The sequence below is a fragment of the Centrocercus urophasianus genome, unplaced genomic scaffold, assembly GCF_019232065.1.
Source record: "Centrocercus urophasianus isolate 14NV4802_14NV808 unplaced genomic scaffold, USGS_Curo_1.0 seq_23, whole genome shotgun sequence".
In the NCBI taxonomy this organism is placed as follows: domain Eukaryota; kingdom Metazoa; phylum Chordata; class Aves; order Galliformes; family Phasianidae; genus Centrocercus; species Centrocercus urophasianus.
In genome coordinates this window covers 11,254,115-11,266,275 of record NW_024884789.1, presented here as the reverse complement: position 1 = coordinate 11,266,275, position 12,161 = coordinate 11,254,115, and the positions used below count along the sequence as shown (strand labels likewise).

General features: G+C 56.6%; 1 protein-coding gene across 1 annotated transcript; it reads left to right on the top strand.

Moving 5' to 3' along the window:
• The first annotated feature begins 250 nt into the window (after positions 1 to 250).
• On the top strand, positions 251 to 12,016 carry ONECUT1 (one cut homeobox 1). Its single transcript, XM_042824568.1, has 2 exons — positions 251 to 1,313; positions 10,220 to 12,016. Exons 1-2 carry the CDS (start codon positions 251 to 253, stop codon positions 10,507 to 10,509), a joined length of 1,353 nt encoding a protein of 450 aa, XP_042680502.1. The 3' UTR covers positions 10,510 to 12,016.
• The last annotated feature ends 145 nt before the right edge of the window (positions 12,017 to 12,161 follow it).

The window sequence follows — 12,161 nt, the reverse complement described above, 5'->3', positions numbered from 1 at the left end:
TGGCGAGGGGCGCGGGCGGACGGCCGCCGCGGCTGCGGAGCCTGGCCTGAGGGAGCGGGGGCCCTAGGACCGAGCCGGCGTCGTCCCGCAAAAAATAAGAAAAACTCAGTTAACCACCAAAAAAAAAAAAAATCAAACCCAAGCGCCACCAACCCAGCGGCGACGGCACCGAGACCCCTCCAGAGCCGCCGCGTCCCGCGGGAGGAGCCGGCCCGCGCCCGCCGCACCACACGGATGTGCGCGGCCCGCGATGAACGCGCAGCTGGCGATGGAGAGCATGGGCGACCTGCACGCGGTGAGCCATGAGCCGGGCGCCGAGCTGCTGGGCGGCCCCGCGCACCCCCGCGCCGCCGCCGTGCCGCCCCGCGGGCACCTGGGCGGCCCCGCGCGGCCCGCGGGCATGGCGCTGCTGGACGGCGGCGACTTCCACCACCACCACCGCGCCGCCGAGCACGGGCTGGGGGGGCCGCTGCATCCCGCCATGAGCATGGGCTGCGAGACGCCCCCCGGCATGGGCATGAGCGGCACCTACACCACGCTGACTCCGCTGCAGCCGCTGCCGCCCATCTCCACGGTGTCGGACAAGTTTCCGCACCACCACCACCACCATCACCACCATCCGCACCAGCGCCTCCCGGGCAACGTCAGCGGCAGCTTCACGCTCATGCGGGACGAGCGGGGCCTGGCGCCCATGAACAACCTCTACGCGCCGTACCACAAGGACGTGGCCGGCATGGGGCAGAGCCTGTCGCCGCTGTCGGGCTCGGGGCTGGGCTCGGTGCACGGCTCGCAGCAGGCGCTGCCGCACTACGCGCACCCCGGCGCCGCCATGCCCGCCGACAAGATGCTGACGCCCACCGGCTTCGAGGCGCCGCACCCCGCCATGCTGGGCCGGCACGGCGAGCAGCACCTGAGCGCCCCGCCCGCCGGCATGGTGCCCCTGGGCGGCATCCCGCACCCCCCGCACGGCCACCTGGGCGCGCAGGGCCATGGGCAGCTGCTGGGCCCCGGCCGGGAGCAGAACCCTGCGGTGGCGGGCTCGCAGGCGGGCGGCGGGAGCAATTCAGGGCAAATGGAAGAAATCAATACCAAAGAAGTCGCTCAGAGGATCACCACCGAGCTCAAGCGATACAGCATCCCCCAGGCCATCTTTGCCCAGCGGGTGCTGTGCCGCTCCCAGGGGACCCTCTCGGACCTGCTGAGGAACCCCAAGCCCTGGAGCAAGCTCAAGTCCGGCCGGGAGACCTTCCGCAGGATGTGGAAGTGGCTCCAGGAGCCCGAGTTCCAGCGGATGTCTGCTCTGCGGCTGGCAGGTGAGCGGAGCCGCGGCGGGACGGGACGGGCCCCGCGCCTGTGCCCGGCCGTGCGGGGGTGGCTTGGGCCCCGTTCGGGCCGCGCTCGGCCCCGTGTCCCCGCGCGGTGCCCGAAGTGCCCGCGGGTTGCGGAGCTCACACCGGGCGCCGACGCACGCGGTGGCCGCAGGTGCGGAGAAGCGCCTCCGGGAGGGCCGCAGTGCAGCTCCGGGCAGTGCCGCTGCCGGTTCCGCTTTGTCCCGCCGTGACTCGGGCCTCCCGCAGCGGAGGAATCGGCGGCGTTGCGCGGCCGGAACGGGGCCCGGGCTCTGCGCTGCCCAACGCCGCGCCCACGGGCTCGGGGAGCGCAGCGAGGCCGGAGCTCGGAGTGGGTCGGGGCTCTATGTCCGCCCGTGCCCGGCGGGTGCTGCGGAACGAGAGTCGCGCACAGACGTGCGGGCCCGGCGTGCAGGAGCAACGCCGTCGACTGGAGTCGTTCGGTTTTTAACGGATTGCTGTGGTGATCGTCGCGCGGAGCGTTGTGGCTTTGGTGTGGGGATGAAAGGAGCGCCCCGCGGCCGTCCGGGCAGGTCCGGGCCGCGGACAGGGCCCGGCCGGGCGCCGTGTGCGGCGAACGAAGCGGAACGCGTCTCCTATCCCGTGGCCTCCCCGCGCCTTCCCACCCCCGGCTTGTGCGGGACGCGGGTTTAATATGCCGTGAGCAAGGGGCTGTTAATTAAGTGATAGGTCTCCACTAATTTGTCCCTGGAGAACGCGAGACAGTCGATCCGCCGGGGTCACCAATCCGTTCCGGAGAAAACAACGAGGGAAGCCGCTCGTCTCCCCACTCGCAAACGCACCGACGCGCGGTGCCGGCAACCGGGGGACCCCCGGGGTGCGCTCGGCCCGGCTCTGCGCTCGGGGCCGGGGGCGGAGCGGCACCTCTGAGACGCGGCGCGGATCCCTTGTTCCTCCCGCGCCACCTCGGCTTCGGCCGCGCTTGGCGTCCAAGGTCCGAGCTCGGCAGCGCCCTTTCCGCCTCCTGCGCTCTCTGGGAGCCGCGCAGCCCCGTCCCGCGGGCGCTGAAGAGAGGCGGATGGGGGCCGCTTCCGACGTCGCCCAACGACCTTAGGGCCGAACCGTACGAACCGTGTCGTACGCCCCGAGCCCCGCTCGTGTGCGCGGATCGCTGAGGAGCGGCTCCCCGCGGGGCCGCGCGGCCCTTTGTTCGCTCCCGGTGCGCCCCTGCACCCGGGCGGCAGAGCGGGGCGGTCCCGGCAGAGGGACAAAGCCTCGTCGTTTCGCGTCCCCCTTCCGACGCTACTGGACGGCCGGCACCGCGGAGAAGCGGCCTGCCGGGGTCGAGCCGTTCCGGCTGCCCGGGGCCGAGGGGACGCGGGGAGCAGCGCCCGGCCCTCCAGCGCCCGCCCCGCCCCGCCCCGCGCCGCCCCGCCCGGCCCCACCTGGGCCGCCCGCCGCACGTGCTCATTTGCATAGCGGCGTATCCCAGCCAATGGGGGCGGTCCTCGCAGCGCTCCTCCGGCCCGCAGGATTTGGCCCGCGCGCTGAGCGCCGCTGGCAGGAAGGGATGCAGGCGGGCTTAAGAGAGGCGGGCGGCGGGCGACCTCTGTGAGTGCGTCAGCTATCGATCTCATCTCGTGCAGGTTTTACATGTGTGATGACCTTACCGAATGGTAAAAACCTGCCCGGACTGATAATGATGTATGAACGTCAATTCAGAATATCATAAATTACTCCAGTCGGCGGCAATTAAATTTCACGTCCCAATTATAGCTCACTCCCGGGCGTTTACGGACAGTTGGCGGAGGAAAAACGCCCGGCTTCTTCCCGCCGGTGTCCCAGGGCCGCAGGCGATGGGGGGATTCGGGGGGGACCCTCCCTGTGTCTCCGCCTCACACTCCAGCAGTCAGAGGGCTCGGGGTCTGCGTGGAAGCTGCTCTGGGGCCCCGGCGCTTCCCCGGGCTGCGTCTCGCAGCGTGAGCAGCGCTGACCTCTTTCAGCCTCCATCTTATTCACCCTATGTCCCCTCTCCTCTCCATTCTCTCTTTGTCTGCCCTTCCACTCCCCCCCATATCGCTCAGTACGTCTCCGCTCGGCTGTTTCTCGCTCGCTCTTCCTTCGGCCCCACACCGCCGCCGCTGACACCTGGAGGGCAGCGAAAGGGCTCCAAGAAGAAACGCGGTTCGAAGGAAGTGCCCGGCACTGCCGCGGCCCGTCGGCATTTCCGAGCGGTTCTCCTCCGCGGTATTTCCCAGCGGTGCGGGCCGTCTGGAGGGGTTCGGGGGTGGCCTCTGCTCCGGGGGTGCTGAGCGCGGCGGTACCCTCTCTTCTCCTTCTTCTCCCCGCCCGCTGCATTCCGGTGACCGGGCTGTTGCTGTCTGTACCTACGCATCTTTTCTCTCCTCCCCGTCTCCTTTCTCTCTCCCAAACGAAATCTCAGCCAAGCCAAGCTCTGGGCAGCCTGCGAGGGTTTCTCACCAAATTAACTCTAAAGAAATCAATACCATAATCAGAGCGTTCTCCGCATTTATATGGAATCTGACGAGGGCCGCCCGCCCCGCTCTGGAGCCCGGTGCCGCTGTGGGCCCCGTGTTCTCCAGCCACGTCACTGTGGTGGGACCGACTCCCAGCCGCTCGCACGCACCGCATTCGCCCTTCGTTAGTGTCGGCCCGGCGGCTCCCGCCTCTCCCTTGTTCGTCCGTTCGTTCATTCCGATCCGCTGCGATTTTGACGAAGCGGCCTCGGAACCGCTCTGTCCCTTCTGCTCGCACCGCCCGGGGGCTGCCGTCGAACTGCCCCGGCCAAGTGCCACCCGCCGTTCCCGTCGGCTCTGCGCCCTCTACTGACCGCCTCCGCGCCGGGCGGCGGTTGCCCGGGCCGGGACACGCCGACGGGGCGGGCGGACGGATGACGGCGTGCGGCGGCGTGCGGGCTCGGGATCGGCCTGGATGGCGGCTGCTTCAGCACTGCGGACAGTTACCGGCGGCGCGGGGCCGCCCGGGGGACTCGGCCGAGGGTTCGTGGGAGCGCGCGGAGCCGTCGGGCGGTGCGGCTGTGCGCGCGTCGCCGGGACTGACAGCGCTCGGCTTCGGCTGCGGAACCCCGCGGGCCCCACGCAAGGACGGAGTCGTTTCGAGCGCGGGAGCCGCGTGCTCGTGGCCCGCCTCGGGGCAGCGCGGTACCGGGTGTGTCTCTTCCCGGTGAGCTCCGGGCTCCCGCTGGCTCTCTGTGGCTTCCGCACCTCCGCGTGCGCAGATCCAGAGCGGCGATTTCGCCGCAGACATCGATGTCTCGGGGTAGATCACCTCCCGACGGAGAGGCGACGGTCTTAGCGAAATTCTTCTGCAACGAAGCTCACTCGAGGTGTCCCGCTCCCGAGGAGGTCGGCCCCGCGATGCTTCTCACACCGGCACCGCTCGGGCACACGCTGCGGGGGACACCGAGCAGAGCGGGGGCTGCGAGGGTCCGCCCGGAGCTTGGGGCACGGCCGCAACACGGCAGCAGCCGCACTGCAGTGTTCCGGCGTGGGGACCCGGTGGTGGCACAGCCGTCTCAAGGACGCAGGGCAGCTCTCGCTGTTTGAGTACTGTCGGAATTGACGAAGGGCTTTCCAATTAGCGGGGGAGAAGTGGGGTCGGGCCTTAGGAAACAAGTCCGAGTGCCGCCCGCTCGGTACGTGCCTTCGAGGGCCTTTAAAATCCCAGCGAAGCTCTGGGAGCGGAGCGCGTCACTTCCACAGCCCGGAAACCCCATCTCGGCGGCTGCGGCGGAACCGGGGCTGGGGCGCCCGCACGGCAGCGAGGCGAGGGGCTGCGGGGGCGGCCGCAGCCGGGCGCTGCGGGGCGGTGCAGCCGGAGCTGCACGGCGCGGAAGCGGCGATCCGAGGTCGCCACCCAGGGGCCGGCAGCCGCCAGCGCTCGTAGGAAAGGAAGGGCTAACGTGATTAACATATTGATGGAGTCGCAAAAATCATTCATTAAGGCAATTTAATCTTTGCTATTAAATGTCCTTTCAATTCATTTGAGGTAATTAAGATGCCGTTAAAGTGATTAAATTCTAATTACTTATGCTAGACAAAGAAATATTTGTCACAGTAATATGGTTAACTAAAGACCCGGCTCCAGAAATTCAGCATTTGCTTTAAATGATATAGCAGGAATATCGGGTGCTTCCCCCATTGATCCACTTAGCGGCAGGCCCTGGGTGGCCGTGGCAGTTCATGCAGGTGCTCACGGGTCTGTCAGCACTGCGGGCACGTGGAGCCCGGAACCCCACTGCAGAGTCATCACGCCTGAGCCCACCTTGCTTTGTTATTCCGCTGGCAGCAAATTAAGGTCAGATTTTAATACAGTGCAAGCAGTGAGGTGTTTGGCACTGGCAGTCTCAGCTGGGATCCATGCGTTGGCAGGGTGATGTTGGGCTGTGAGCTTCCCTTGCAGATACATCCTTAACTCTTCTCATGTTGTGGAACAGCAAAAGGGGTGTGATGGCAGAGAAATAAGATCCAGAGCAAGTGATGTAAATACAGATTCCCAGAGAGACAAAGTGCTGGATGGTACCGGGAGGATCTAGAGAAGAGAACTGCCTGCCTTTAGCTCATGTGGTGAGGTCTCTGGCAAGGCAGCTTGTCTATTGTAGGCCCCTCATCTTGTTCTCATATTCTCCCCAAATAGGAGGTTTTAGCAATTAGGAAAGATCTCTCTGCCTGCTACAGAGGTGTTATTCCCATGACAAGGATGGAGCTTATTACCCTTAATTGTATGTTATCATCACTCTGAGTTTGCCATATACTTTTGGCTACTCACTCCCAGCATGTCCTGTAGCCATGTGACTGGGACCACCTCTGATGTCTGAACCAGGCTCAGCCTCTGATGGAAACCCCACTGGCCTGCCAAAGGCAGCCCCCTCTGGAGGAATTTCCCCCCAGGATACTTTCTGGGCTGTACTGCTGAAGGCTTTTCCCTCTCTGAAATTGCTGTTGGATGTGTTGCAGCGTTTCAAATGGAAAGCAGGTGATTTAGAGTCCCAGGGTGTTGGTGGGCCCCATTTGGATGGCCAAGGCAGGTGCCAGATTCTACAGATGGAACGTGGCAAAGATCAGAAAATGCATTAAAGAAGGGAACTCTGACAGGGTTTTGATGTCTGTGACACATGCCCTGCACAGATGGAGTCAGAATAGCAAAAAGATTTCATTTTGCCAGAGGAGGGGGAAAAGGGACCTTCACAAAACTTGTGAGAACTCTCAAGTCAATCTCCCGCATGCCTGCTTGTGTTTCCTGCAGCATCCTGGTCTGCAGCACTTTGGCTGGTTCCTGGTGCAGCGTGAACTCCACACTGCTTCCAGAGAACCCTGCACTGGAGCCTCTGAGAGAGGCATAATGCTGTTATTTTTTTTTTTCTCCTGCTTGTCTGAAGGAAAAATGCTGTGCTTATGGACAGTGATGTTTTGCTGTGCTTTGTCCCAGTGGCTGCTCCCCCACACCAGCAGTGTCTGGTGTCTCAGTGTTCTTGGCTGTCTTTCCATCTTGAAAAGGAATCGTGAAGCAGGGAGCCCTCAGGGTGCTGCGTGCTCCCTTGCTGTTACCCGCTGATCCTGCAGATGTGTGTGCCTCAGCTCCATCTCCCCTAGGTGCTTGAAAGCGGCTGTGCCACTGAGGGTTCCTACGGCCTCCTCCTGTGTGTAGTTCCTGGCTCAGCCTCCTGGACACGGCTGTGGTGGGACTGCAGGACAGCGTGCTCAGAGCAGTGAGGAGATGTGCAGAGCTCCCCAGCGCCAGCAAGTGAGCGCAGCCACATCCCTCAGGCGGCTCGTGAGGAACAAAGGGAGACAAAACTGGATTGATGGGCTGTATCAGGAGAATTGCAAGTGTCAGAAATATCTGCTGCTCAGGGCACAGGAAGATAGAAGTGACGGGGAGAGGCCAGAGTTCAGCACTGGATTTATAGGGCTCCTTCTAGCACTGATAATATTGCATTGTCATATCTGCACCTGTGTTGCCAGGCTCAGAGGGACTATACTCTGCTGTGTTGTCTTTTTTAAACTAGGCTTTCTTTAGGCTCTTTCCAAAGGCATCGCGAGGTGCTTTGCTGTTGTGCGGAGGGCAGGGCTGGCTGCACTGTGTGCTGTGCATGCTGCGCCGTGCTTACATCTGTGCATCAGTGTGTGGTAAGCAGTTCTAAGACGGGCTCTGGCGTTTTACCAAAAGAGGTGCCAGCTGGTGTTGGTGAGGCCTGTGCCTCCAGCAGCTGCCCGTGCCACAGGAGCTCTGGCCACAGCGGGTGCTGCTGCTGTGTGGGCATCGCCTGGGCAGCGCTGCCTCGCAGCAGGCTTCACCTCGCTATGCGCATTTGTTCCCTGGCAAGCTGGAAGCTATAATTTATTATTAAAATTGATTGGCTCCAATGCAGGAAAAACGATCGTCAGGAAACCCTATTACGGTTTTTCATTATCACCATTATTTATTTTTAAGTGCTATTAATATTCCCGGGCCCAGACAAGGCAGAAGATGGAGGCGGGAGCCGCCTTCCCCGCACAGGCAGAAGCCTGGCAGCCCTGCTGTGAGCTCTGTGAGCCAGGGAGCTTTACCATGGGCCAGGCCTTGGAACCAGCAACCTGTGTGATAGTTTGTGAAAGTTCCACGTCCCCGCTGTTCTGTTTTGGTCTCTTCCCTTCATCAGCCAGCAAACAGCTCATAGGAAGTCAGTCCCAGCTTGCATGGTATCGCCGGTCACCTGCGAAGTGAGGTGCTGGACAAACTGGAGAGAAGCAGGACATACTGAACTCTGAAATCTCTGACATACTGAACTCAGCTTACTTGCAACATGGAACTGACAGAATTTGTTCTATTCTGCTCAGCAGTGGGCACTTTTTTCTTACCCATGGGATGTTGCTAGCAGTAGTCATACAGCTGAACTTTGAGAGCAAGGTATTGGGTAACTGCTGAGACATTTTCTAGGGAAATAATTATCCAGGAATGTTAAATCTCAGAAGCAGAAGCTCAGGTAGACATGATACGCGAGTTTCACAACATGTGGCTGTTTTGTTCTCTGTGATTTCAGAGAACCCTTGTGCTCAGTGGTGATGGAAGCCCCGAGGTCAGCACAGCCAGGGGAGCCAGCTCTGTGTTCCTGGCTGATGTGGGCCGCACTGCTGGTGTAATTGGGGCTGCATGGCAAATGATAGTCTCTCTGCACAGTCTGTCCAGGTGAAAGCTGGGATTTGTGTTGTCTTTGGAAAGGTGTAAAGCAGTGTGAGTAGAAATGAGCTGTTGGGCGCAGCTAATGTGGAGTGGGTTCAGCTTGCCTCTTTAGCTTTTCCCTCAGGAGCTTCTGACCTCAAATGTTGAGGGGTATAAAAGTTGAGATTCCGTCTCTCTCTCCTGCACTCCTCATTTTGAATACCAACTGGTAACTGACAGACTATTCCTGCAATAGCATTTTTAACCCACGAGTTATCAATGTTTACTTCCAGTTGGGACCCAGAATTATTTCTGAATTCAGTGTAACTATTTCACTGATCCCTGCAGTGGGTTCACCAGCTTAGTTCCGTGAGAAACCTGTTGCATCAAACCTGTTTTTCAACCCAGAAGTGATACCATATTTTAGAGGTTAAGATGTAACTTCAAAGCACTCTTCAAAGGTTTTCAGATAAAAATAGCCATAGAAGATGTGAGTCTGGCACATCAGTCCTTATGATCATATGGAGGGGTGCGTGGCTGAGACCCACACCATTAGCCTCTGCAAAAGCATCTGCATGGATGGGGCTGGAAGGCAACTGGAGGGGCAGACGGTGGGTGACCGTTCTTCTGTCTCCCTCAAGCAGATACACCCTCGTGACAATGCTGGCCCTGGGTAACAATAAAAGGTGGAGGAAGGATCTTTGTAAAATGATTTGTTGTCTTCATTCTGTATCCATGAGATAGGTGGTTTTAATATGATCAGCACTGATCTCCACAGAAATAAGGGCTAGGATCTCCACAGAAACAAAGGCAGAACATCCATATTCTTTTCAGAAATGCCTCCCTAAATCAGCATTAAAGGACACTGTTAGAGCAGAAAAAAAAAGAGGAAACAGACAACTTCAGACTCTTTTGAAAGTGAGACAGACCAATCTGTCCTCCCAGGGAACCTTTTTATCCTGGCTAAATGCTAACAATATGAGCTGGCAGGCGGTCAAAGGCTGCAGGGGACTTGGAGCTGTGCTCCCAGCTCCCTGGTTTCTGCCGAGCAGGTGATCTGCAAGGCAGATCTGGGGTTGTACGGCCTGTCAGTGGTGTGTGGTGTAACGGCTCTCTGAAAGGGAGCGGAAGGGAGAGAGAGGACAGAAGAAAGTGGAATTGCGTAAGGAAGAGTTGGTGTGCCATTGTTCTGTGTGAAAAGATGGTTCTTTTAGTCATCATTCTGAGCTGTGAGATGGTATCGGGGTCCTGTTTTCTCCCAGTTCCTTATTTCTCAGCCAAAAAACAGAGGAAAACCATCAGCAACAACAAAACAGAAATGGATTCGCAAGTAGCGAGGATTAAAAATGTAGGAAAGATTGACTTAAGAGCTCTGTGAATTTCCACTCTACGTTCGAGGGATGTTGCATATTTCAACCATGTCAAAATTTAACCTCTCAGGGCCAGCTTCACTGGGTTTTAGCAGACAATGGCAAAGGCATTTTTTAATTTATTTCCCTTAATTTTTCATAGCTTATAGTGTGTTAAAAAATAAACCCTTAAACTTGTCTTTAAACTGACTTGTGCAAGTGCCTGTCGGTGGACCCACAAAACCTGCATGTAAGTGCATGTCTTATCCCATGCCACACATCCTCGCCAAATGTAGAAGCCAAAGTGAATGCTCCTTTTATTCTGGTTGTCATTTACCACTCTGCCAGACCTCTAACCAGTGCTCCGCTTTCTTGCAGCGTGCAAGAGGAAAGAACAAGAGCACGGGAAGGACAGAGGGAATACCCCCAAAAAGCCTCGGTTGGTCTTCACGGATGTCCAGCGTCGAACTCTACATGCAATATTCAAGGAAAATAAGCGTCCATCCAAAGAATTACAAATCACCATTTCCCAGCAGCTCGGGTTGGAGCTGAGCACCGTCAGCAACTTTTTCATGAATGCACGGAGGAGGAGTCTGGATAAGTGGCAAGACGAGGGCAGCTCCAATTCAGGCAACTCATCTTCATCAAGCACTTGTACCAAAGCATGAAGGAATTACCACAAACTAAACCTCGGTGGAAAAGCTTTAAAAATAAATAAATAAATAAAGACAGACCGGGACCTCAAGATAGCAGGTTTATACTTAGAACTATTTGAAAAAAATGTTATTTATAAGTCCAAAGAAACCAAAGACTTATTTCACCTGCATTATGACTTTGTTCTAAGACACACGCTTTAGTAGGATGACAACTTGCAAAAAATAAAGGAAAGAAGTGAGTGAAATGGAATGAACAAAGTGGAACACGAAGAGAAGAAAAGTAGACCACTGGTCTCACACCTTCATCCATGATCATCTCCACCGTCCTTGGCTGTGTAGTGGTTTGGAGCATAGTGATTTCTTGTCATTGAATGGACATCTTGTCAGATATGGCTCTTCATTTCCACAGCGATCGCCATGAAGGTGTGCAGTGTGTCCGTGCTGTGTACACACTGGTGGTAGGGACTGAGTCAGAGCTGGTTGGCAGAGAGGGTCGTGCGCGGCATGGCCAGCAAGGCGTGGAGTCGTCCGAATGCATTTGAATGGTAGTGTGATTTTTGCTGTTTTGGTGTTTGAGCTTCCCCGGCACGATGCCCGGACACGAGTTCAAACTAGGCAGAGAAATTTTGAATGGTACCTAAACCAGTGCATTCTCTTTGTTTGTTAAGGAGTGTTCAGATTTAAAAAAGGGAAACTATTCCATCCATAAAAGTTGACTAGCTACCAAAGAACACATTTAATAATTATATTGCAGGTATTTTATTGCAATGATTTTAATATTCCAAAGCTATTTTTACACAAAATACTATGTAGAGTTATAGGTATAAACTAATCTAACTGTATAACACATAAAACTTGTAATCAAGACTGTTATTTGCCATTAGTAATGTCACATTCTTGTTTCTTTTCACGAATGGCAAGAAAGAATGGCACAATGGGGCTGGGGCCCAACACCTGGTCAATGCTCATTGATGTTAGGGAGCTCTTTTTTCTTTCTTTCTTTCTTTCTTTCTTCTTTTTTTTACCTGCTGACTTTTCTAGGCAGAGGAATAGCGATATATGTGAAGACTTGGGGGTCTTTTCCCACTGAAAGCTGGTAGGACATCGGGTAGTGTGGATGGCAGCAGCCCTGGCAGGAGCTCTGGACGTGCCGTCGGAAAGCCAAGTCATGGCTCCTCTGAAGTTGATAGCAGTGTTCCCATGACACAAAGGCACAGCCTATTGTCACGTGGCTTCCTGTCCACGTGCATCAGGCTGAGCTTTCTTCCGTGCATTCTTTCTTGCTCATCTGTTAATACAAATACTGCATGAAGTAGTTTAAAATTCATAGTTGGAAAGTTTAACTGCTCTGTTGCTGATAGAACCTCAGAAGATAAACCGTCCCATCCCTACTCTGATAAAAGTAAAAAGAAAAGCATGCAACATCTGCAAACTGAATTTTAGTGTAAGGGGAAATTAGACTTTAAAAACCAATTGGACTTTAAAAACAAATTTTAAATACATGTGCTTGTTAGATTTCTACTGGTGTCCTGAATTTCTGTCATAATTCTACTAGGCATATTAAATTCCAGAGTAACCAAATATGCAGGTTAGGCCCAAGAAATAGGCAATCTTACACTCTTCTCTTCTCTTCTCTTCTCTTCTCTTCTCTTCTCTTCTCTTCT

Coding starts and splice junctions, on each gene's coding strand:
- ONECUT1 (XM_042824568.1), top strand. CDS start 251: ATGAACGCGCAGCTGGCGATGGAGAGCATGGGCGACCTGCACGCGGTG. Junction 1,314..10,219: donor GTCTGCTCTGCGGCTGGCAG/GTGAGCGGAGCC, acceptor GCTTTCTTGCAG/CGTGCAAGAGGAAAGAACAA.